Below are 26265 nucleotides of genomic sequence, written 5' to 3' on the forward strand. Positions count from 1 at the left end.
ATATATATATATATATATATATATATATATATATATATATATATATATAAAGCGGACCCAGCTTAGGCTCACGGCATGCACGCCCTGATCACGTGCGCCGGACGACCACCGCAGGTTGGAGCACTCCCACCTGCCATGCATACAGGGTGCCTCATCCGCTCCTGTTCCGGCCCGCTCCGTGTGACGACTTACCGCTGCGCGCGCGTTCACCCCTCCGGCCCCAGCTACGCGGGAGGCTGTACAGCGCGCGCAGCAGGCGAGATCCTAGACGAATTTCTCCAGAAGGAGAACAAACACAAGTTTCAGCAAGACGTCCTACTGTATATAATTTCTACACAGTTCATGACCAAATGGTCGCCAGTGGCCGATAACGGCGCACCGCGACATAGAAAACAAAAAACAAAGTATCCAGCAGAAAGAGGCTGCCTATCTTTTGGCCAGGGCCAGCCATCGCGCACACCACCTTTCTCTTAAAGATTAACCACCACTCTTCGATATGCGCAGATTCATCTTGACTTCATTTTTGAAACTTCTCAAAACGCAAGGCTACTTCATTTATTACTGAAGTATCACCAGCTTCATTAAACTGTAATTGAAACAAGTCTAGGGACCCTTGAAAAGGAGCCTATATTTAAAGACACTCTTACCATCGGGTGATCCGACATCCCCGGCAGAATGTCAACTCTATAGTATCTCGATACAGTATCTCTATAGTATCTCGATATGCCCTAAAACAAGAGGTCAAGAACAGATTTGCTATTACCGCAGACCCTAGTAAAGTCACCCACTACTTGTGTGTGTTCATGTGAAATGCACATATCTATAATTGCTGAGCCTTCGTCATGGTCTCGCGTACCCGTTTCCATTTCGTCCCATTCAACGTCTGCAACATAGAAATCCCGCGCTATGATAACGTTTTTGTTCTGAACGCGTTAATCATGCAGCTTCTTATTCAGTGCATCAATACTGGCGGCAGTACTTCCCTGAGTGCGATAAACGCATCCCACAATCAAGTCGGGGCGTCCAAGAATTTTGCAGCATACTAATACGATATTACGATAACACGATATTTACGCATATATTACTCGTCCAAATGTCCTTTCGGCCACCGCCAAATTACTGTTCTGGGCCACCTCGTTGACGCTTCCGGAGTACAGCCTGATCCTGACAAAACTCGCGCTGTCCGACACTTTCCGGTTCCGAAGACAGCCGCCGACGTTCGATGTTTTGTAGGGCTATGCTCGTACTTTCGTCGTTTTGTTCAAGATTTTGCAGCAATTGCTAGACACCTCACTAATCTTTTGAAGAAAGGCGTACAATTCTCGTGGGGTACTGAAAAAGCCACCACCTTCTCTCGTCTCGTTACTCTTCTCTCCTCACCACCCATTCTCGCCCACTTCGACCCTGATGCCCCTACCGAATTGCGTCCAGATGCCAGCGGTCATGGCGTAGGTGCCGTCTTAGCCCAGCGTCAGCGTGGCCAGGATCGCGTTATTGCTTATGCGAGCCGCCTCCTCACACCACCGGAGCGCAACTATTCCATTACGGAACGAGAATGCCTTGCTGTAGTCTGGGCGGTAGCGAAGTTCCGTCCTTACCGTTACGGTCGCGCTTTTACCGTAGTCACCGGCAATCATGCTCTCCACTGGCTCTCATCGCTAAGAGATCCTACAGGCCGGCTTGGTCGATGGGCTATGAGGCTACAGGAATTTTCATATTCCGTGGTGTACAAGTCTGGCCGCCTGCACCAAGACGCTGACAGCTTGTTGCGTTATACTGATGACGACCCTGACTCCTCCAATATTACCAGTGCTGCTTGCGTATTCTCTGTGTCGCAGCTGCTTCATTTCGCCGACGAGCAACATCGTGACGCCTACATCAGAGCACTCATCGACCATTTTGAACACTCTCCGGCCGACGCCACACTACGCCTCTTGGTTCTCTGCGACGGTACACTGTACCGTCGTGACCTTCATACGCACGGCTCTGAGTTCCTACTTGTCACACCTAAACACCTCCGCTCAACCGTTTTAGAAGAGCTTCATGACGCACCAACGCCAGGACACCTCGGCGTATCTCGAACCTGTGACCGTGTACGTCGCCGTTTTTTCTGGCCGGGCCTTGCCAGTTCCGTACGACGTTACGTCGTCGCCTGTGAACTTTGCCAACGACGCAAGAAGCCTTCCCAGCTCCCCGCTGGCTACCTGCAGCCGCTCGACATTTCTTCCAAGCCCTTCCATCGTGTCGGCTTAGACCTTCTCGGCCCATTTCCGGAATCTACATCAGGAAACAAGTGGGTTGCAGTCGCGGTGGACTACGCGACCCGCTATGCCGTAACACGCGCTCTTCCAACCAGTTGCGCAACTGATGTTGCGGACTTCCTCCTTCATGACATAATTTTGATTCATGGTGCTCCACGTCAATTGCTAACAGACCGTGGCCGTACATTCTTAGCCAAAGTCATTGACGACATCATGCGTGCCTGCTCAATACAGCATAAGTTTACCACCTCCTACCACCCTCAAACGAACGGCCTCACTGAGCGTTTGAACCGCACCCTTACAGACATGCTATCCAAATACGTTTCAGACGACCACCGTGACTGGGACCAGGCTCTACCTTACATCACCTTTGCGTATAACTCTTCCCGTCTCGACACTGCTGACTTTCCTCCTTTTTACCTATTGTATGGCCGTGAACCGACGCTACCACTGGACACTGTGCTTCCGTCCTCCAGAGCATCAACTAGCGCTTATGCCCGTGATGCTATCGCCCATGCTGACCATGCTCGCCAACTTGCGCGCGCTCGTCTACAAGTCTCTCAAGACAAACAAAAGCAGCGCTACGACCTCCATCACCGTGATGTCAATTTTGTCCCCGGCACCCTCGTGTTGCTTTGGCCACCATCGCGTAAAGTTGGCGTTTTTGAAAAACTGCTTTCCTGCTACACGGGCCCATATCGCGTGCTTCGCCAAGTGACAGATGTCACCTACGAAATCGTTCTCGCCCCGCCCACTACGTCCTCTTCTGTGACAACCAGTGACATTGTCCACGTCGCCCGACTCAAGCCCTACAACTCTCCACGTGCCTTGGATAATTAACAGCACCGTGACGGCGCTTTTGCCACCGGGGGGTAGTATTACGATATTATCGGTAGATACCCGAGAGACGAGATACCCGAGACGAGACGAGAGTCAGCCTGGCGCTCTGGCTCCAGTCTAGTGTAAATACTCTGTAAATAGCCTCTTTTGTCTGTGTCTTTCTACACGTAACAATATTGCTTCAATGTAGGACGCTTTGCAAAGGACCGTGTATTTAAGGCTGCATTCTAGAAAGATGGCATCTCCCCCACCCCTGCTACTGCGGTCATTTCTGATAACGTTATTTCCCGGAGGGCATATTTCACAATCTCGGACACCCTCATGTAGCCACGTTTCTGTTACAAATACTATATCTTGGTGATGCTCAAATAAAACGTGTTCCAGGCCTACAGCGCTAATAACAAGGCTACGGGCATTGCTGTTCCGTAGCCGAAGGTTGCCCGGATGCGCATGTCAGTCATTTAAGGAGGCAGTGGTTCCTGCATCTGCATTAGACGGGCTGTCAGTCACCCGATAGCTTTGTTTTGTGGCTTCATCCCGTGCGTACATAACTCCGTTTACCTTCATTTTATCATACAGAAGTGAGACCTTCTCTTTTCATTTTCTGTTTTTCAATGCGCTGTTCCACAGGCATTGGCTTTTCCTTCTTACAACATGCGAGAGGTCCTCATTGATGAAAATATTCGGACCCCTCAGCTTAATGCGATTGCGTAATACGTCTTCTTTTTGTGTGAGGCTTTCCAGGCGCAGAATGACGGGTCTTGTTCTGTTTGAAGAAGGCTTTCCTATTCGATGTATACATTCGTCACTTGTAAATGATAGATTCAGTTTCCCCTGCAGAATTCCCACTGCAACCTCCTGCTTCAATGTGTACTCCGTCTCATTCTGGTCATCTGGAATGCTTCTGATTACAATGTTATTACTTCTGATGTGATTCTATATTTGGTCAACCTTTCGTTATCAGTTTCACCGCAGTGGATCGCAGAGTGAACAGTTCTATTTCAGTCACTTTTACCCTTTCTATCAGTGCAGGTATCTGGGACAAAGCCATTTCAGCACTAACAATCTTTTTGTTTCGTTTCCGTTATTTTTGCTTTCATTTCCCTTTCGCCTTCTATCAGTGTAAGAGAAGTTCCTGCGTTCGAGGGCCAGAGGTTGTTTCCACGTTTCCACTACACGCTAGTAACAATACAATCACCTCTAAACAGCCGTCAACAAGTACTGGGAGTGCCTGTGGGCTTGTCAGCACTACAAGACAGCGACAGTCATATCGAATAGAGTCAGAGTCAGAGTAACGTTTTGCAAAAACCTGTGCAAACAGCAAGGCAGCGTTTAACATACGCATCTCTCCGATGCTGCCAACCCCTATGACGGCACAGAAGGTATCCTCGCTCCAAGTAACCGCCCCTTGGGTTGATTTAGATGGTCCTAGGACCTTCGTTGTCCATGCACCTTCGGCGAGTATTTCCCGTTCCGTAGTTCCGTAGATTTCATGAAGCTTGGGCACGTCCAAACACCGAGCAGCATGTTCCGACTGAGTAAAACTGTTATCGGCCTCTCCTGTAGCCGAACGAAGCGGAAGCAGCACCTGTGCAAACAGCAAGACAAGGCTTAATATTCTTCTCTTTCCGGTGCTGCAAAGCCCACCAACGGCACAGATGGCTTCCTGGCTGGAAGAAACAAACTGCCCCTTGGGTTGGTGTTGATGATGCCAGGGCCTTCGCTGTCCATGCACCTTCGGCGACAATTGCCCGCTCCGTAGTTCCGTAGATTTCATGGAGCTTGCGCACGTCCACACACCGAGCAGCATGTTGCAACGGAGTGAAATCGTTATCGGCCTGTCCTGTAGCCGAACGAAGCAGCAGCAGCACCTGTGCAAAGAGCAAGAAAGGGTGTAACATTCTTCTCTCTCCAGTGCGGCCAAGCCCATAATCATAAAGCCGTATTCATGCCGCCATGCTTGTTGCCGACTTTGGGAAGTTAGTGCCGTAACAAAGCTAGACTATATTGAAGTGTGTCGCATTTAGGCGAAGGAACGAGGGTCTCAGAATGGCCAGAACATATGCTAAGTAAATTGGCTATCAGGAATATGGTTGTCGCTACATTGTTCGAATCTGCAGAAAACTAAATTAATCTTTAACAGTCTCGGAAGAGAACAGCAATTTACAATAGGCAGCGAGGCATTGGAAGTCGTAAGGGAATAGATCTACTTAGGGCAGGTAGTGACGGCGGATCCGGATCATGAGAGCGAAATAATCAGAAGAATAAGAATGGGCTGGGGTGCGTTTGGCAGGCATTCTCAGATCATGAACAGCAGGTTGCCATTATCCCTCAAGAGAAAAGTATATAAAAGCTGTGTCTTACCAGTACTCACCTACGGGGCAGAAACGTGGAGGCTTGCGAAAAGGGTTCTACTCAAATTGAGGATGACGCAACGAGCTATGGAAAGAAGAATGATAGGTGTAACGTTAAGGGATAAGAAAAGAGCAAATTGGGTGAGGGAACAAACGCGAGTTAATGACATTTTAGTTGAAATCAAGAAAAAGAAATGGGCATGGGCAGGACATGCAATGAGGAGGGAAGATAACCGATGGTCATTAAGGGTTACGTACTGGATCCCAAGGGAAGGGAAGCGTAGCATGGGGCGGCAGAAAGTTAGGTGGGCGGATGAGATTAAGAAGTTTGCAGGGACGGCATGGCCACAATTAGTACATGACCGGGGTTGTTGGAGAAGTATGGGAGAGGCCTTCGCCCTGCAGTGGGCGTAACCAGGTTGATGATGATGATGATGATGATGATGATGATGATGATGTACGAATGTTAATTGCACTGTCGACGACATTTATCGTCACATGAGGTCTGCCGTAATTTTTCTTTGTCCTTCGGCGATGTTGAAGCCGGAATGACGAACATCAATGGCAACAACGTTATTTCTAATAGGCAACTGCAATACAAAAATTTCAAGGATATTTTGAGTGATATGTGGTTTGGCGACTCTTTAGGCCGGCATTCCAGGATTGTCTTTTCCGAAAGCAGCTACTTATCCAGGCGGGCCAGCGCAGTCGCGCTTGACTTACCATGTGCGCTGGGCCAGGGACAACGACAAAGAACGTGTTAAGTGGTTTGCACGCTATCGCAGTGGTCGCACGCCGCACTATGTTCCCTATTTATGCGAAAAGCCTCATACAGCTAGAAACAAAGAATTTCATGAAAGCGATGCCAAGCGGCAGTCGTCAAAGTACTGTTGCCTTGGCTCGGAATAGTTCAGGTGGTGGACGAAGTTGAAGATAGGAGTCCAGTTTGTGCAGACGCGTGGGCTGAAAACTAGGTGTGTTTCACAAAAATTGTGTAGAAACACTCGCCAGCACTCAAAGATGCACCTTTTCTTGAAGAATGGATTGATTTGCACCTAATGCGTTTTTTGGTCTTTGCTTTATCTATCCGCTATTCTTTCCGTCTTTTGTTTCTCCTTCCCCATGTGTATTTTAGGCTAGCCAGCCACAACCTCCTCCTGATAATTGCTTTGATATTCTCACCCCACTTCTGTCTCTCTCTCTCTGGAATGAAGAGGCGGACTGACAGCAACAAACACACATTGATGACGATCGAGGTCGTCGTCAGCGTGGCCTGATGTATGGACAAGGTAGCTCCCCTTCCAATAAAACTTATTTCTATTGAAGATACCACTCTAGTTTGAGCTGTATAATAAATAAAAGAGAGTTAGTTTTCCCATTGTCTGATCCTAGTAGCACTGAGGATACGGGCAGAAAAACAGAAGTACTCAGTGCACAAGTTAGAATAGGTGTATACCGAAGCTTTAAACAAGCACGTAAATAAATGTTATGAAGCTCCTCATCTCCTGAATTGCACTTTGCTGCACAGTGAATGCGTGCCTGCGTGGCAGCGCGGGGACACCTATCTGGCTGATCCTATAAAAACGTAAGCTTTGACATTTGTGAAGGCTAGTGTATCCTTTTATGACACACATTCCTCGCCTACGAGACCCCCACTGACTGACGCCTACGAGGCCCCCACTGTTATCCAAACACGATTGCCTTTTTCGTGCAGAAGTGCGGTTGAGTAAGCGGGCACCCAGAGGCGGACGTGCTATCTGCGCTTCGTAGCAGACCACCAGCTACACGAAACTGCATGCCGAATGATCATGTCTAAATGTTATATCGTAATTCTACGCCTTGTGCTGGATTCTTCAGAGTGGTGGCCATTACTTGCGAGAAAATTCAAAACGCATATTCAATTGATTGCGTAGAGAATTACGGCACGCAGGCAATTAACGATTCGTAGCTGTGAGTATGCAAGGCGGATCCACTAGGAATGATTACCCCAATGACAGCCGTTTAGAGGGGCGCGCCATAAAAATAGCAGTAGATATGCATTCTCATTTGAGTTAATTTTCGAACAAAAACTATTTGATGCCTCCAAGGACATCATCTCCTGGATCGCCCAAAAAATTCGTCCTACAGTTTGGGAAATAACGTTTCGCAACTGGTGTAATCCTGGAAATTCGTGTCAAGTAGATCTGTCTTGTAAGCTCACCGGCTACAATTGGCAAATTGCAATATGTGCCGTAAGGTCATTAATTAAGTGACGTAGTGAATTTTCGAGAGTTAGTTGAATACGTGCTGTCATTTGTCTTGCAAGTAATGTCCGCTTCTTCGAATATTAGGGATCAAGGACAAAAACTGTCCTCTCTGCGACAGGCTATTTTTCTAATTTTGTAAAACTTCAAAATGATTCCCCAGCAAAAGTGCGCTCCTAGCACGCATGTGCTAAGCGCTGCGGACCGGCTATATCCTGGACCAGCTTGACTGACGGATAGTAGCCGCATCCGACTTGCGCATATTGAAGCGCTGCCAATGACTTAATCCGAAGCGATGTCGGCCAAAGAGTCCCTCGTGTGCTGGTGAGCTTACGTGTGGCCTGACCTAAAGTTTTGCATGGTTCGAGGGTAGTTGAGGGTTCAAAACTAGCCGAAATTAGTGACGCCCAACGGCTACGATACCGACAATCATAGTGGCCAACGTTTAATTCCTACCCGCGCGTCCGCGGCTGAGCGGGCGCAAGAGATAGTCGGATTCTTCCGAAACTACGTAAATCTTATCGGAATCCGAAAGCAGATTTTAACTTAGATCATCCTGTTTAATAAGCTGCGTCAATAAATATACGCATTAACACTAGTAAAAAGCACATTGATATCAATACCCTTATATCAATACCAGATCCAGTCAGAGACACACGCTCGCCAGAGCCCTGCACGAAGCTACCACATCCTGTTCCGGGGACGAGCTGGTTGCCAAGCTCATGGAGAAATACCTTCCCATAAAGCGTGGAAACGAGGAAGACCGGTTTCCTGACTACCTCGGCCCAAGCCGTCCGGAATTGGACGAAGACTTTACCGTGGGGGAAATTAGGCAAGCCATTTTCGCGCTCAAGGGGAAGTGTGCGCCAGGTGCCGACAGAATCACCAACAAGATGCTGCGGAACCTTGACGACGGTTCGATCGCATACCTCACCGAGAAGATCAACGAGACCTGGAAAAACGGCAGCGTCCCAGAGCAATGGAAGACCGCCAACGTCGTCCTGATCCCCAAACCCGGCAAGGCTCCGAACGTGGACAACCTCCGACCGATCTCTCTCACCTCCTGCGTTGGGAAAGTGGCGGAGCATGTCGTCCTCAACAGACTAAACAGATATCTCGAAGAGAACAGCATCTATACTCACAACATGATTGGCTTTCGTGCCGGCCTCTCGTCTCAGGACGCCATGAAGATGATCAAACATCAAATCATCGACGGCAGTACCAGAGACACCAGGGCCCTGCTCAGACTCGACCTCGAGAAAGCCTTTGACAACGTTCTCCACGAATACATTCTAGCCTCCGTGGCAGACCTCGAGCTGGGCCCCAGACTATATAACTACGTCCGTTCGTTCCTGACGGGGAGGAAAGCGAAGCTGCGGATCGGCGACTTTGTCTCCGACGAGTTGTTCCTGGGCCCACGGGGCACGCCGCAAGGCTCGGTCATTTCTCCTGCACTCTTCAATATCTGCATGATCGGCCTCTCGAGGAATCTGGCCCAAGTTGAAGGCGTCAAACACACCATATATGCAGACGACATCACCATCTGGTGCACCGGCGGTAGCGAAGGGCAAGTGGAAAGCGCCATGCAAGAGGCGATAGACGTCACGGAGCAGTACCTGCTACCCACCGGACTCAGATGCTCCCCGACCAAATCTGAGCTTCTCCTTTATAGAAAAGAAAAAGGGCGCAGACCCAAGGGCTGGAAACCGGTCTCGGAAAGTGACATTCACCTGTTCACTCGGAGCGGTGACCCGATACCCCGGGTCGACACCATCAGAGTCCTGGGTATGTTTATAGAATCACGCGGCGGCAACGGCACTGCGTTACGCAAGATAATTGCGAAAACCGACAATGCTTTTCGCCTTGTCCGAAGGGTCACGAACAGACATCGTGGCCTCAAGGAGGACAACCTGCTTCGGCTCATCAACGCCTTTGTGCTGTGTCACTTCACCTACACGGTGGCCATGCACAACTGGCTCAGAGCCGAGCGGGAAAAGCTTAATGCCCTCATTAGAAAATTCTTCAAGAGAGCCCTCGGGCTGCCCGTCCGAACGCATACAGAGGACCTCCTTCGGCTCGGCATACACAACACCATGGAGGAGATAGCCGAGGCTCAGGAACGGGCCCAGCTAACTCGGCTGTCCACCACGTCGGCCGGCAGGCGTATCCTCGAGGAGCTCGGACTCGCACCAACCAAGAACTTGGCTGAAGACACCCAAATCCCCAGAGAAATAGGGGCGAAGATCGTGGTCGCCCCTTTGCCCCGCAACGTTCATCCCGTTCACAACGCAGGTCGTCGCAAGGCAAGAGCATTGAATATGCTAAAGCAAGTAAACAGGGACAAAATCGCAGCAAACTTCGTGGACGCAGCTGCATACCGAGACGGCAAGGCTTTTGCGGTTTCCGTCGTTGACACGCTGGGTAAAGTTATCAACTGTGCTTCCGTCCGGACGACGAACCCAGAGGTGGCCGAGCAAGTGGCCATTGCACTCGCCATGCAAGACGGTCGGAGAGACAGGGTGTATAGCGATTCGAAAGCCGCCATCAGGGCATTTCAGAAAGGCCGGGTAGCCCGGCAGGTAGCTCAAATTCTGAAAGGCGCCAAACATGGCAACACCTCCATGCACTCGATTTTTTGGTTCCCTGCACACGTCGGGGCGATTGAGGGGGTTCCTTTGAACCTCAACGAGTCTGCCCACGAGGCTGCGCGTGGCTTTACCGACCGCGCTGCCCTCGGGTCGGGCGACTCTCTCCCCGGACACCGAGACGCTCCTCTCACACACAACGAAATAACTAAATTCTTCTACTTAGAGAGAAGGGTTTTCCCCCCGCCTCACTCCAAGTTAAGCAGGCCGCAGGCGGTCACACTAAGACTTCTGCAAACGAACTCGTACCCAAATCCGGCGTCCCTTAATAGCATATATCCAGAGATTTATACCAATTGTTCTTGCTTGGCATGTGGTGAGGTAGCTACGTTGCCTCATATGCTCTGGGAGTGCGGGTCGCTGGGCCCGAAGTTCACCAAGGAAGAGTGGGACGCCCTCCTGCGAAGTCCCGTCTTTGAGGATCAAATCCTGGCCGTCCAGCGCGCCCGCGATCGGGCCGGCAGACTAGATCTGTCAGTCCCGTCGTGGGATTAGCCAGGTGCGCGTTTTATCGCGCTTTGCTGGACCAAATAAAAGTTTATTCATATCAATACCCTTCTCTATTGCTGTCAGCTATCAGTTTATAACAGCCGTTTATGCGTGAACCTTACGTATCACTACGTATGAAAGCTGGCTGCTTTGCAGCAGGCAAGGAGAAGGCCTCGTTTTAAAATAGTACTTGATAAATATGTGGCTTCGCACTGCGCTTGTGAGATCCACAGCAGCGTATGGTATCCACGGACTGTCTTCTTTTTTTACCAAACCCACAGGGTTGGTCAAGACTGATAGAGATAGCTAGGTAAAGGAAAAGATGTCTTCTATGGTTTCTAAAATAAAGCTGTCCATTACCGAAGGTCCAATCGAAGAGCTTATTACCACCCTACGTGATGATTCTCTCCTGCCTGGAAAAGATAACAGAAATCCCTAATAACGGTATAATATATATATATATATATATATATATATATATATATATATATATATATATATATATATATATATATATATATATATATATATATAGGTGGTATACGTTATGCGAAAGACCTTTAACAAGCCAAAATGAACGTAGCGTCAGAACATAACGTCATTGTTTTATTTATTTGCAATATTCATATCTTATACACTAGGGCATTTTCTACACTGAACGGCTTCTCTCGGCACATTCTGTCATTGCAGCGGAACTTATTAATGAATTGACACGGGAGCTTCTAAATCTGCTCCTCTCTAGAGGCTGATTTCAATGCACAGTGTGCATCAAACATATGCCGAATAGATAACCTAAATGATAAAAGTAAAACAGCAAACTTCATTGCAGTGTTCCGCCGTATGTGTAAATCTCTGCAACACCCGTGGTTGGCACTCCAGACAGACAAAATATACAGAAAAACCTTTGTGCGTCAACTAGTACAAATATTTACTTCATTATAAAAAGAAACAGGAGTGTACAATCATTATTGCAACTATACATAGCTTCTTACGGTAGTCAAACGAGAATAAAGAAGGCTACTGCGAGTGTTGAAATGCATGCTGTGGAAACGGCGATCTACTTCCTTCCGCGCCACATGGGTAGTGACTAAAATTGAGCAATAAAATTTGAGCCGTAGGTAATTGTGGCCGCCTTTATTTATGACGTGCGGTTCCCTTAAAGCCGAAATTACTAGGGCTTGCCATAGCGCTGCCTTTAGCGCTGTCCTTCGGGCTGCAATCAACACTGTCTTTGCCCAGATTGACGTCAGCGCTTTCCTACCCTGATGACTTGCGCTTCTTGCTGGCGGATTTCTTAGCCTTGGACAGTTGTTTTGAGCCCCTCTTCTTTTGTAATCGTGAAGATGACGTCCGCTTATTCTTCTTTCTTTTCCGCCCGGGCCGTTCCTTGCTCATCGAATGCTGTGCGTGCTTTTCACTGAGTGACGGACTTTCGATGCCAGAATGCGCAGCCAGCGCCTTTGGAGTTTTTACGCCACCTTCTGTCGGCTGCGCTAAAGGAGTTGCTGATTCAGGGGCTGCAACAAGACCTTGCCTGCTGTCCATTTTGCCTGCTATACCAGTCATGCTTGTTGGCTTGATGTCACATTCCAGTTGGTGCAGCGGAGCAGCTGGTGGAAGCGGTACTGCGCTTTGTTTTCTGTCGCTTTTCTGTACGGCGTCCTTCGCAAGCTTGGCGTCGCCTTCTGGCTGAGGCAGCGGAAGCACCGCAGCAGCCGCCAAGCTCCGCCGTTTGTCTGCCTCTCTCTTGCTCTCGATCGATGATTCAGCAGCGCGCTTGGCAGGTTCGCCGTTGACCAGGGCTATTTTCTCCGCAAAGGCGGCGTCTTCTGGGGAGAGAGCGCAGAGCGCGGTGTCGACTTTGTCGATAATCTTTCGAATCTCTTGGACGTCTTCCTTGGCAAACACCGATGTCGGAATGGTGTCAATGTTTCTATCGTAACCGGACACATTAATCTGTATGGTTGAAGAAGTGTCATCCAGAAAGCCTGCTTGAGAGGTCGCATCTTGGGATGGTTTCCTGGAAGAGCGGAGTCCGAACTGCCGCTCGAGGAGCTCATTGAAGTTCTCGATGTAACGGGGCCTCGTTATCACGTCGGGGGCGAACGAGACTGACCGCTCCGTGGTGCCCACCATCTCGCGTGGGTCTATCGTCTCCGCCACAGTCCCCGTGTCACCGCGCCTGGTTCCAGCAGCCTCACTAACCTGGCCACTTTTGGCTAGACTCGGCTGGTGAGGCAGGGCCCCCTTCCTCGAAGCGTAGCCAAATTCTTGTAGCAGTGTTCGGCACTCGCGAGTGGTCACTTTGTCATCGGGCAACCACGTCATTGCTGGCGCCATGATCTTATCCCACGGGTGGACCGTGAGAAGGGCGATTAGGTAAGTAGGGATGAAACTGACTGCGACAATGATGATCCAGATTCCGAACAGCTTCGCGAAGTAACTACAGCGAGTGCCCCTGTACCCTTCTTGAGACGGCTCCATTACCTCGACCGCCAGGAGCATCGTTAGTTGAAGAGGCACTCCGAAAGTCCAGGATAATCGCGTCATTAGGTTCGGGTAGTTACCCGTCATTGTGTGATAGTGCGCCATGATGCGGTGAATCCCGTAAATTCGCACAATGACCAGCACTTCTAACAAAAGAGACAGCGCCGCAATGACCTCAATGTTAGGCGCGAGCAGCTTGATTATGTATGGTCCAGAGGTGGTGGACAGACAAAGTCCGAAAACGTAGAAGCAAAAGCAGGCAGCTAAGCGGAGCCTGTTCCGGAACTTTGCAAATTCTGGAAATTCAAACACGACCGCTTCGAGGACAACTTCAGGACCTATCATCATGTACCCCAGGGCATTGGCTAACAACCAGGTGAAGTACACTGTGCACCAAACGCGCGTCGTATCCAAAATTGTGAGGGTTTCAGGCATTACCACGTGTTCAATATCGGCGCTCTCCAGGATGCGCTCGATCTCCGTGTCCTTAACAGAAGACAGAAATCCAACGTGCACGTAGAAGAGAAGTCCGTAGAGTAGCGAAGATATCAGTTGCATAAGAGCTACGACGGTTGAAAATGTTCCTATATTGGTTTTGAATATATTGAAGCGCGCAGTGCTCAGGAAACCCCCACTGAAGATGCCGATGTTGCTTATTGCCACCTTCAGCGCGTCCCGCCAAAGTTCGTAGCTGATGATGCCTGACAGTGGTGCCCTGACTAAGATATTAATTCCGCGGTCACTGCACTTTAGGGCCAAAGAATTCACGAGCATCAGCGTCAGCGTAGTGATGGTCAGGGTAGCAATAACGTACACTGCGTACTCGGCGTTTTGCAGGCCATTTCTGGTGGCGACGAAGACGAGCAGCCAGAGAACCGCCATCGTGATGGCTATCTCCGGATGAATCGCGTCGCGGCCGTCCGTCGAGCGCCGGAGAACCCTGGAGTCGAAGAACAGACGCGTAGCGCTCTGCGTGCCGTTGGCGCAGTCGCTGAAGTTGTAGGCGGACTCGGGGACAAGCACCGTTGTCGTGCCGTTCGTCACCGGCATTCCCTGCGTCTCGTGCGAGTGCCGGTAGTGCTGAACTATGTGTTCCTGCACGCTGCTACAAAGCACCATTTTTCTTTGCAGCTCGTAGCACGAGTCCGATGGTCGGTAGTAACTGCAGTTAGCCCATGGGAGAGTAGATCGGAACAAGCTGGCCAGGAACACGGTCGAGTAGGAGCACTCGGTCACGAAGATGGTCATGCCAAGCGTGAAGTAGAAGGTCATCGTGTGGCCCAGACCCCGCAGGCCCGGCACAGTGTCGAAGATTCCGATGTTTCCGGCGCCCATGAACTGGCCTAGCATGCTCTCCAGTTGCATCACTGGGATCACCACGCTCACCGTAAGCGTCGTGTAGGCGATCACGAACGGGGCTCCGCCGTGTATGAAAAGGAGTCGAGGCAGGGTGAAGATGCCGTTCTTGCTCGCGATGACGGCAGCGAACGTCAGGAACTGCTGAGTGTGGCTCTGGTAGCGGCGGCGATCCGCGGTGTTCATTGCGGCCGCCTGGAAGCCGAAGGTTCTTCTTCTTCTTCTACCACTGCTGCTGCTTCCGCCAAGCCACTTGCCAGCCATTTGGTCAAGAGATCATCATTAGAGAACCGCGCAATTTTGTTGGTTTCTGATTTAATTTACGGTGAGAGCAGCAAATCTCAATTGAATTGAATTCAGGGGTTTTACGTGCCAAAACAACTGTTTGATTATGAGGCACGGTGTGGGGAAAGACTGCTGATTCATTTTGACGACCAGGGGATTTTTAACGTATAGCATTCGGCGCTGGCCTAACCCCTAGAGTCCCCTTTTCTCCGCACTTGGCTAAGCTAAACACAAAATACTGATTCCTTTAGTATTAGCGTATTTTCTGAAGAACATCACAAACACTACGTCTACTGTTTCCCAGTGCGTCAGAATTTTAGCGCTAGGTATTCAAAGGTTCCCAGCTGTGTTCATATCGCAATGGCAGAAACTGTCGCACAGGAGAAGCTTTATTCTAGCACATCAGGTTAGGCAACTTTGGTTGCTGAAATAATCGCTACAATTGACTCGCCATCCCAGTCCTTCGAAAGTGGATGACCAGCGAAGCTGTTGAAAACCACCACTACAACTGCTCAGGGGGATATGCAATGCTTATTGCTCAACCCCTGCCCGCACGGCAGTACGACCAGGGGCTGCGCGCGACCGCTGGTCGCATTGTTTTTAACACGATAGCGTTAAGGAGCGCGTGTTGCAGAAAAGCTGGTGTCGTCGGCGTCCCTGGCATTGGTCGTGAGCGAAAAATCCCGCAAGGCACTTCATAAATAAAAACAACGTGCAAGATGGTGTGGGTGGCAATCGAACCGTGGCCTCCGGAGTGTGAGACGGAGACGCTACCACTCAGCCATGAGTTCGATGGTTCAAACCAGGACAAAAGCGCCTCTAGTGAAGGCGGTGTTTCTTTATAAACGTGCCGTAGAAAGTTATACTGCGGTATATATCGGTAATTATGAGCATGTAAATTACAGAAGTCGCAGTTAAACGGGTATGGAAGTACGTTTGCACTACATTTTTTCAGCGCTTGGCGCACACGCAGATCCATCGTGCGGGAAACACAGAAGACTCCCTCCTCGCAATGTACGGCGCTACCCCGACAGGTGGCGCAACACGCGCCCGCTTCTCACCGTCGTCTCCTTTCAGCGAATTGGGGCCGTGCAGGTCCCCGTGTGAGGATGCTCCAATACCCTTGCATTTAATGAGTTTTTTTCGCTCTCTCCCCTTCCAACTTCCAGCGTGCGTCACTCGAACCCTCGTGTTTAGGCGACGCGGCTCCTCTTTCCACTCACAGCGCAATTCCTACGTGCAGCGTCCTATGGGGGACGCCTCTGACGTGATCGCTGGGCCGTAGCGCGCCTGGTGGGAAAGCATCCCCTGCGATGTGTGCCATGCTGCTGGCGTGGAGTCATGCGTCTGCGTGGTGCTGCCAAGTGAAATAGAGGACGATCCCATCGAGGCGTCAGCCCCATGATCGTGTCCACCTCCATGGCGCGTCGCGGCTTGGCTGTCTGTGCCGATCACGACGTTTGGCTCGCGTAGATCGTTTCCCCCTCCAAGACACCGGATTCTTTGGTTCGTTCCGCTTGCTCAGGCGCACGTTTAGTTTCCGCGCCGAACGCTGCGTTGCTCGGCACTCACCGGGTTATTCGTGGGTGCAAAGTCCGATACGGGCCACCTCGTAAGTTGTGCTGTGAACTTGGAAGAGTTGTATATGAAAACTGTCTTTGTGTGACTCAAGAGCATGCCGAGCGAATGAGTGGGCGGTGCGAACGGGGTGCAATAACGCTAGCGCGTTCCACTCTTGAAGGCGAAGCTTAAGCGTCCTCCAATTTTTTTCCTTTGTCGCTGCTTGTGTTCATGCTGCTCCTCGGGAGTTTTAACTATGCGTTGCCTACCCATAGTGATGCTGCAACAGCAATGAAATCACTTGCTTGGCAGATTCTCTTATGTATGAAAAGCTAGTGACGTCACTCCCAACATCGGAAGCTGCTTTCGTAGTGGCAGGTTGCACAACAGTAATATTTACGGGGAAGCTAGGCGGGGGCGGCTACGCGCTTCGCGTTGTTAGCAGGAGCGCGTTATCATCAACGATGTGGTTTGGATGCTTGTTTTCTGCTTGTTCTTTATTGAAACAAATGCTGTACTTTACGTTGTATGCGTGATACGAAAGACTGCATACACTTCTCACTTCAATCGCCGAAGTTTTAGTTCTTTCCGTGAGGGAGACGCAGCGAAAATTCTCGACCAACAAGTAACCCACAGCTAAACACTTCTGAGTCATGAGTGCGAAAGGATTAAAGTTGAATCGAACGCCGCTGAGCAGTCGTTCGAGTAAGGAACTACTCGCGAGGAAGCGAGCGCGTTGCGGCTCTTGACCGGTTTTGAATTGACATTACTGAGGCGCAGTTGGAATGCAGGTGAGAACCTGCGTGCATAAGGAACGCGTGGATAACACAGGACTCTGAGAGCGAGGGAGATTCTGCGTAGCGGCGATGCCCTCTCCCCTCAAGCAGAACTTAGTGCACTACTGAATCAGTACGTAAACCATTTTGCCCGATCTGCTCCGCCGAGGTTCGCTCGTGTTGTGGCGTTGAAGCCAATAGGAACTCCATGAAGGCTCGGTCGTGACGTTGCGCGACGTGACTCGCCTCGCATGACGTGGTGCCACATCCTCCCAATTGGCTGTGCCATTACATTCCCATTGACGCGCGTACTATGCAAATCTTCAGTTAACCAGAGCCGTGGAACCGCCATGGCGTCGGGGAAGCGTGCTCACCTCTCAGCCCGGGGGCCCGGCTTCCTTCCCCGCCGAGGCTGAAATGTACAAAATTTCCAAAGCCATTGCTTTACTTTGTTTACGGAAGCCTCGCTGAAACATTTCACGTCAATTTGTACGTTTTGTTATCTATTTTTACTCTTCGCGCCTTCGGCCACTTTCGGTACCATCTTTTGGTCACGCCGACTACGACGGATTTTTACTCAATGGGGCCATATAATGCTTGTGCATTAAAAGCAAATACGTATATGGCAAGTGTTAGGCATTTAGGTGATCTCGAGACATTTTACAGATACTACAGAGCCGGAAAAATATCAAAGCAAGTGAATGACGGGAAAGAGATTCAGCAGTATTTGTATTCACTGCAAAGCCGAGGCTTTCATTTCTTTGTGGTGAGCAAAGGGCTCCAAATATTGCGTCAGCCTCACTGACAAGAGCTAGTAAATACCACATAGTAGATCAGGCAAGTCAATACTACCTTGAGTAATGTTTGTTGTATACTGCGAAGTGTGTGTTGTGTAGAACGCTGCTTTTTTGTCTCTGCGAATTTCATGTTACTTTGTGGGATACGCCGCGCCCTTAACTACTGCGATGGACATGTAGTCACCAAAAGCGGTGCCGGGTCCTTCCACGTCAACAGCGGCCCCTCCGAGAAAGCGGTCTAGGCGCCCGAGTGACAGCGACAGCGAGGACACCGTGATCTATTCCACGACCAATGATGAAAACTCGGATGACAGTGACTTCATGCCCGTAGCAAAGCGCAAAGAGAAGACTCGTCAAGACGTCGTCTTCCACAAGTAGGACGACTGTGGACACGAGGCGAAAGTCATCAGATCACACAATTTTATTTGTGCCTGTGGCTCAAACCGGTTCAACGGCCAAGCTAAATCTGTGACGTTCGAGGTCCTTGTTCTCGGTCAGATCAACGATGTAAGGATGAACGCCCAAAAGAACATTCTCGATATAGATGTCCCAAACCGCAGCGCACTAGACATTCTGAATAACGTTAAGGTGCTGGTTAGCGTTAACGCACGCTGCTATAAACAAGGCGATCATGACTCTACGGCCGGTGTGGTTTCTGACGTAGATAATTCCATGAGCGATTCTGCCCTGCATATACTCGCCAAACCTGCGACAGAGGGAATTGCCACATCACAAGCCCATCGCCTGGGGAATTCGCAATGTGTTAAACTAACTTTTAAAGGAGACAGCCTACCGCCACACGTGAAGGTCGGGTACTTCCGACACCTAGTACGGCCTTTTGTGCCAAGGCCGCTTCAATTCCGGAAGTGTTAAAAGATAGGCCATGTTAGTCCGGTTCGCACAAGTGGTGCCGTGGGTTCGCGATGCTCTGGTATGCACAGCTCCGACGCATGTCGTGCAGAAAACCAAAAGTGCGCCAATTGTCAAGACTGCCACGATGCAACTTGAAAAAATTGCCCACATGTGAAAAATTACCTTAAAATCTTGAAGCAAATGGTCAGGGATCGTTTGTCGCACTGGGATGCTGCCACTAATGTGCAGCGTCGGCATCCACACGGCCGGAGATCTGTGAAACCCACAGCCATTGCTAAGGATGCACCACATCCACCGACAGGCCACAAACTTCCACAGACAACTAGCAATACTAGCAACGAGGTTCCTAAGCAGAAATTCTCGAACATCAATGCCTCTTGCGAGGACTGGCCGCCGTTGCCACTGCTAGACCAACCAGTGGAGCAGCAAGACGTAGCTTGCTCGCCGAGTTATGCTTCACCTTCTGGCTGCAGCCTAGACGATGGCAAAGAAGTCGTCACCATGATACGGGCCCCCATGAACACGCTACGAGTACTACTGACTGCCATACACACTCCTACGGCTCGAGGTGCACTTCAAGTACTGAATGTTCTGAACCCGGTACAGTAAGGTCTTCAGAAGCACCATGGCTGCTTCTCAGCACTTGTTCCTTGAAGAAGTCAAGGAAGCGTTCATTTTTGTGGGGTTCTCAACTGTGCTCTTGGGACAAAGGAACAACACAGCAGTGCAAAGAATAACAAGGGCATTTATTACACCTTTCATAGACTAATGCCCGCTAGCCGAGTTGCTATCCACGAAACATGCTCATGGGCGCGCGACAAATCGCGGAAGTCCGAATTACCCCAACTGGATAACGAGCGAGTATGTTCGCCCCATGCTGGACACCAACTCCTGGTCGTTCGTGAGTACGGTGACGCGGACGGTGGCGCGTTCGAGTGATCGTCTTCGTTCACTCCTGGGATGGCTTCGCGAAACGGTCTCGCAGACGTATGGATCGGCGCACGCGCAGAATGTCCGCGCCGATTGCCGATCCAAGCCGAAGAGAAAGAGCCTTCTCCTTTTTGTGCCCAAGAAACCCCACCGTTAGGTGGCATTGTCAGAGCCACACTTGCGCCATCTCTCGCAATGCGCTTCGATCTGACCGAATGCCGCGGGCACCAGGCCAGGCGGCGAAACCGGAAAACAGGAGACGGGAGCTATGCGGGAAAACAATATATCAGGGGATGCGTGAGAGTCACGCATCCCCACATCTTCCAGTGGAATGCCAGAGCCCCTAAATCTCGCATTTCTGACTTTCATTGATTTGTCTTCAAGCACAAATTTACAATCATTGTCATTTGTGAGCCAAACATTGAGACCGCCATACAACTATGAGGATATGAAACTTTCATGTCTGCCAGTTATAGCGACCGCAGCAATGTCATCGTTTACGTCAGATGCGATTTCACTTATCTTTTATATTTAGTGGCACCTGATTACGACAATCAGTACGTATGTTTGACTACAACAGGCAAGAACATTTCACTCACGCTGGTAGGTGCCTACATTTCATCTTCGAGTCAGTTTCACAATGCAAGACTAAGTACAATTTTCAGAGCGAAACCTCGACCATGGATTCTTACCGGCGATTTCAATGCGCCTCAACCGCTATGGGGAAGCTTGAAGATGGATTGTCAAGGAAGACGTTTACTATCCTTCGCGTCAGACCATGAACTCTCCTGCCTAATTGATGCTAGTCTCACCTTTCTGCGGGGATTGACATACAGCAGCTGCCTGGACTTAACTATTGTTTCAAGATGCCTCAGTACGAGTGTGAAATGATTTCCGGACAATGAAACACATGGTAGTGACCATGTTCCAACATCTGTTAAAATCGACAGCCGACGCAAGTCACACTCTACCACAGTTCTTCAACGCATCGACGTTGTTCATGGAAAAGAATTGCCAAAAGATCTAGCACTGTACACGTGGCAACATTGAGGAGCACATTAACGACACTGCTCGAGAAGCCACCAGAGTTTTTAGGTTCATTCCTAAATTTTATGAATTCGGAGCAGAATTGGAGCGGCTTCGAGCAATTCTCCATCTCGCGGAACGAAGGTACAGACGCACCAAGTCAATCCACGACCTAAGGGAGGCGAAACGCATACAGAAGATCCAGCGTCGGATCAACACCCTCCAGTCTCTCAGATGGAAGATATTTTGTGATTACCTCGATCCACATAAACCACTATCACACATATGGAAAACGGTGCGCGGTCGTCCAACATCACCACAACAACGCCACCCCTTCAAATGCCTCGCTTTCTGTCAAGGTCGCCGAGAGATTGACGTAGCGGAGGATTTCTGTTTAAAGGTTGCTGGTCTACGGTCCTCGTTCCCCGTACATGACCCCATTGACGTTGCAATCTTGCGGGGTTCTCGTATGGACAATCTGTTTTCCATCGAGGAGTTGCAAGCGGCGTCGGCAGCGTGTAGACGTTCCTCATCGCCTGGGCCTGGCTGGGTGACATACGCATCACTTTGCAACCTCGGTCAAACATCCCGGCATACTCTTCTAGAGGTGTACAATAATTCTTGGCATGAAGGAGTGGTTCCAGCTGAATGGAATTCCAGCCGCATTGTGCCTCTGCTGAAACCAGGTAAATCACCCCTAGACGTGGCGTCTCATCGTTCCATTGCTCTGGCCAGTTGTCCAGGAAAGGTGATGGAGAGGATGGTGCTGACGCGTCTAGAGTGGTATGTAAAACACTACAAGAAATACCCTGACACTATGGCAGGCTTGCGACGCGGACGCTCTTCTATAGACAACGTCATAGATCTTGTTTCGCCTGTTCAGCACGAAAAAATCCTAAGAAGACCGTCACAGGCAACGTTCCTCGTCGTTAAAGGCGCTTATGAAAACGTAAGCAATCAATTTATTTTTATTTATTTATTTATTTACTACACCTTAAAGGTCCCTACAGAGGAGAACATGAGGTGTGGGCACATTGAAAAAAACGGCGTGTGAAGTTTGGTAATGTGACTTGAAAGATGGCCTTCGATGGCAGCTTTGAAGCGAGAAATGTCAGTGGTGGGGGCGATGTGAGAAGGAAGGGTATTCCATTCACGGGCTGTGTATAGAAAAAAAAAAGAACGTTGATATGTAGCGGAATGGGCGCGTGGTAGATACACAGCTTTAGGATGTGGTTGGCGGGAAAAACAATGGGCTGGAATGATGACCTGGTTGCCTGTGGGCTGTAAATGAAAGAACCTAAAAATAAAAGAAGAGGAGCACTTTTGTTGAGGGAGGTGAGCGAGGGAAGACACAACCTGTATTTTAAGTCTGAAACACTTGTGTTATAGTAGTAGTCAGAAATAATGAATCTGGCCGCTCGGTTCTGAACCGATTCAATGGTGTGAACTATATTAACCTGATGGTTGCCATAAAAAGCACAGGCATATTCTAGTTTAGTTTGGATTAAGGTTTTACATGCCAGTAGTTTGAGTGGGGGAGATGGTGAGGACAAGTTGCGGCGCAGATAACCTGGTAATCGGTTGCAGGAATTAGTTAATCGATTTCTTTAATGGGTTCAAGCTAAGTCACTAGATATGTGCACTCCTAGGCATTTAAATGTTTCACACTGTGTTAAAGTGCAGTTTATTAGGGAGTAGGACGGTACTACATAATTACGACGTCGATGAAAGCCCACGCGAGAACACTTACTGACATTGAGGGACATGTACCATTTGCAGCACCATGGCTGGATTCGGAAGAGGTCTTCCTGAAGAGCGGATCAGTCTAAAGCATTTATTATTTGTCGGTATAAAACGCAATCGTCAGCGAAAAGGCGTATGTTGGATGATAAGTTAAGTGGAAGGTCATTAATATATCTGAGAAAGAGGAGAGACCCAAGGACAGATCCTTGCGGCACACCGGACCGAATGGGAAATAGGATTGAGGAGATAAAGTTGGCGGAAACAAACTGAAGGCGTTCGGTTAAAAATTCTCGGATCCAATTAAAGATGTCCGGGTGAAGACTAAGGTGCGAGATTTTATGCAGGAGAAGAATATGTGATGCTTTATCGAAGGCTTTATCGAAGTCCAGAAAGAGAGCGTCAGTGCGGATGTTGCGATCGAGATGAGAATGCAAATCGTGTAGGAACAAAGCAAGTTGTGCTTCGCAAGAATGAGCTTTGTGAAAATGTGCTGATTAGGATGAAGGAAATTGACGGATGAAAGGAAAGTGGCAACGTCGGAACTTATAACGTGTTCCATCAGTTTCAAGCAAACACTGGTGATTGGAATTGGAAGGTAGTTTCTAGGATTTGTACGGTCGCCTTCTTTAAAGATGGAAATTATTTTACCAATTTTCCAGTCAGTGGGGACTGATCCCGTTGTGAGAGACTGTTGAAATATTAGCCTTAGAAAAAGACTGCCATTGTGCTTAGTGCTTTTTAAAACCTTGGAGTTGATGCCATCAGTACCACATCAGGACGAATCTTTTTAAGGAACGTATGATTTTAATAATTTCCTTCGCATTAAACGTAATGTTTGCCATAGAAGGATATGTCAAAAGTGGTAATGTGGGAAGAATTTCAGCGTAGTCCTTAGTAAAAGCAAAACAGAATGCAGTGTTTAAAGCTTCAGCGACCTCGGTTTCGGGGACTGGGGAGCCAGAACTGTCACGTAGAAGACCAGTGTTGGACGACTGGGGATTAATACATTGCCAGAAGCGTTTTGGGTTATTGCGCAACATAGAGGGCAACGTGGTTAAAAAAAAACCACGTTTGGCCTTTGCGACCTGCGTGTCATATTGTTTGACCACAAGGTAGCATTTATTCAACTTAAGTTCGTATTGAGAAGAGTTTGCAGAAGGGAAGAGCCGTTTTTTCTTGTTGTTCAGTCGTTTTAGTGTGTTTTCAAACCATGAGGATTGTTTCCGTTCATTAGGTGTCATAGTAGGAACTTATCATTTAACCAGACGCAAGAATGCAGATTTGAACAGTAACCAGCTAGACTGAAATGAACAAAGAAGTCAGCGGTGAATCCATCATAAAAGGCTGGTTAATCTCGGATCATGCTGTCATAATTGCCTCTGTCGTAAAGCGCGAGTGTTTTTTTTTCTTTCGTTTTTGTTTGATTAGATATTTGGCATGAAAAGAAGCGTGCAGTAATTTATGGTCGCCGAGCGATTCAGGTACGAGATATCCGAAAGGTTATAGGGGTGTGAAGTTAGTGCCAAATCCAAGATATTAAAGGAGTGGTCTGTAGTGCGAGTGGGATGACTGACAGCTTGCGTTATTCCAAATGTGACTCGCGTGTTCGCAAAGCCGCGGGTCACACGCCAGATGTGCGGTGTTCGACGTCAACGGCCCTCCAGTTGGCTGCACTGGCGTTGGTGAGCGGGAGTGCGTAGAGCGCTCGCGAAGTAGCGATCGAGTTATAAACTCGGAGCGCAAGATGCGGTGTGCAGCCGCGACCACGGGCGAGCAGGGAGCCTGCGGCACCTGCAACTTTCCTGGCGTCCCTGCAGAGCTGTGTGGTTGCCGCATTAAAGTTCAGGCGGCAGTCGATGTGAAGGCCCAGGTAGCGAACTTTTCTCTGCCACGGGAGGGGGGCATTGCTTGCGAGCTGGCGCGTGGTGCACCGTGGGCTATGCGTTGGCACGCACGCAGTCTTGCCCGTACTTATGTTATACCAGCATGTGCCGGGACATAAAAAAATTCCACTTCCAACACAACAGATGTTTAGCCTCACTTTCTTGACTTCGTTTCCGAAAACAGATTTTTCTGACAACGTGCTGTGATACACGCTCAAAAAGTGAGCAACAGTGAAAGGTGCATGACATATACAAGAGTACTAAAGACAAAAGTTCACAGATGGTGAAATAACAAAAGAAAGCGCTAGAAAATGCGAAGGCCGTTTCATGTACACACATAAAAAAACTAGATTTTTGTATAACGTCGACAAAACCTAAATGTAGACGAGCTCTTGATATGTGCACTAAGATATTGCACAAAATTGGAGGACGTGTATGACATAGTCATGACAACTATAAAAAGGGAAAACTCACTGGTAATGGCAAAAACAATGACACGCAAAATACCTGAAAGATAGAATAAAATGCTAACATTGTTTGATTGAGAGCCATACCAAAACAAAGCTTACTTATAAATCTGCACGAAAGTATATGAAATGCGTGACATGTTCATTACTGCTGAACAAATTGCAAAAAAAACATGGCAGAAAAAAATAACATTATACTAAAAACTGAAAAACACATTATCACATTATTGTGCACTTGGCCACAACTTGAGTAACGGTGGCAAGGCGAACAGAAGGTAGTCGGCTTTTGCAGCAGCACATAGAAAACATTCGCAGAAAGGCTTATTCGTCAATGAAAGACCAGGTAAAACAAGCCAACACGACTTTTATTTATACCCGAATGCAATGCTTAGCAAAAAAATGGCTGTGGCTTAGGTAAGGTTAAGCCCAGGATGCGAAGCATACTAGCCTTTATTTTAGTTGTTGAACCACTGTTTAGCCTGGTGAACTGCTGTTGCTTGGCTATATTTGGTTCGGCTAGACGAAGAAACAACTCATGCATTACTGCTTCGCCTTCAAGAGTGGAACGCGACAGCGTTCCCGTCGACCCGCCAAGGGGTGTAAGACAATGGGCTACAGGGCAGCGACTACGCGCCCCGCATTGGACGCGGTGAGCGTCGAGCAAAGCAGCGTTCGGCGCGGCAACGAAATGTGCGCCTGAGCAAGAGACGCACGCCTTAGAAACAGCTAGTTTCTAAGGCAACACCGCATTCACTAGAGGCGCTTTTGTACCGCTTTGAAGCATCGTACTCGTGGCTCAGTGGTAGCGTCTCCGTCCCACACTCCGGAGACCCTGGTTTGATTCCCACCCAGCCCGTCTTGCAAGAGTTGAGCCAAAGCCACTTCTCCTCTGTCGTGACGTCATGGTGTCACGTGGTTTCAAGGCGACACCGCCACGCCTGAGGAGCTGGGTTGAGCTCTCGTAATATGCTTCGCATAAAAAATTACGTCACTTAAGGCACTAAGTCGTACCTACTGGGCTCTCCTTTGTATAATAAACACGAACTGCAAAAATCTGCATGAAGGATACTTGCAACGCTCATGCTTTCCAAAAGAAAAAAAAAAGCGTATCATGCCTACACATGATGGTTGTTCCAGCGGTTTTCCCATCGGGAGTTACTGAAATAGTACACAAACACTAACAGTAATTTTTTAGCTGTTATTAGGTTTGTAGAACATCATACACAGAAAAAGCACTGAGGGCAGTATTG

The 26265-nt window shown here is 49.0% G+C and overlaps 1 protein-coding gene and 1 long non-coding RNA gene across 2 annotated transcripts in view; one reads left to right on the forward strand and one right to left on the reverse strand.

Moving 5' to 3' along the window:
• The window catches only part of LOC135902070 (uncharacterized), a 750038-nt gene that overhangs the window by 247517 nt on the left and 476256 nt on the right, over nt 1–26265 (forward strand). The window lies entirely within an intron of this gene.
• Nucleotides 11950–14877, reverse strand: LOC135902061 (sodium-dependent proline transporter-like). Its single transcript, XM_065431960.1, has one exon. The coding sequence runs from the start codon at nt 14859–14861 to the stop codon at nt 12090–12092; it is 2772 nt and encodes a 923-aa protein (XP_065288032.1). The 5' UTR covers nt 14862–14877; the 3' UTR covers nt 11950–12089.

Source organism: Dermacentor albipictus, chromosome 4, assembly GCF_038994185.2.
Source record: "Dermacentor albipictus isolate Rhodes 1998 colony chromosome 4, USDA_Dalb.pri_finalv2, whole genome shotgun sequence".
Lineage (NCBI taxonomy): Eukaryota > Metazoa > Arthropoda > Arachnida > Ixodida > Ixodidae > Dermacentor > Dermacentor albipictus.

What these genes read in the sequence shown, in the direction of transcription:
- LOC135902061 (XM_065431960.1), bottom strand. Translation starts at nt 14,861, where the DNA reads ATGAACACCGCGGATCGCCGCCGCTACCAGAGCCACACTCAGCAGTTC.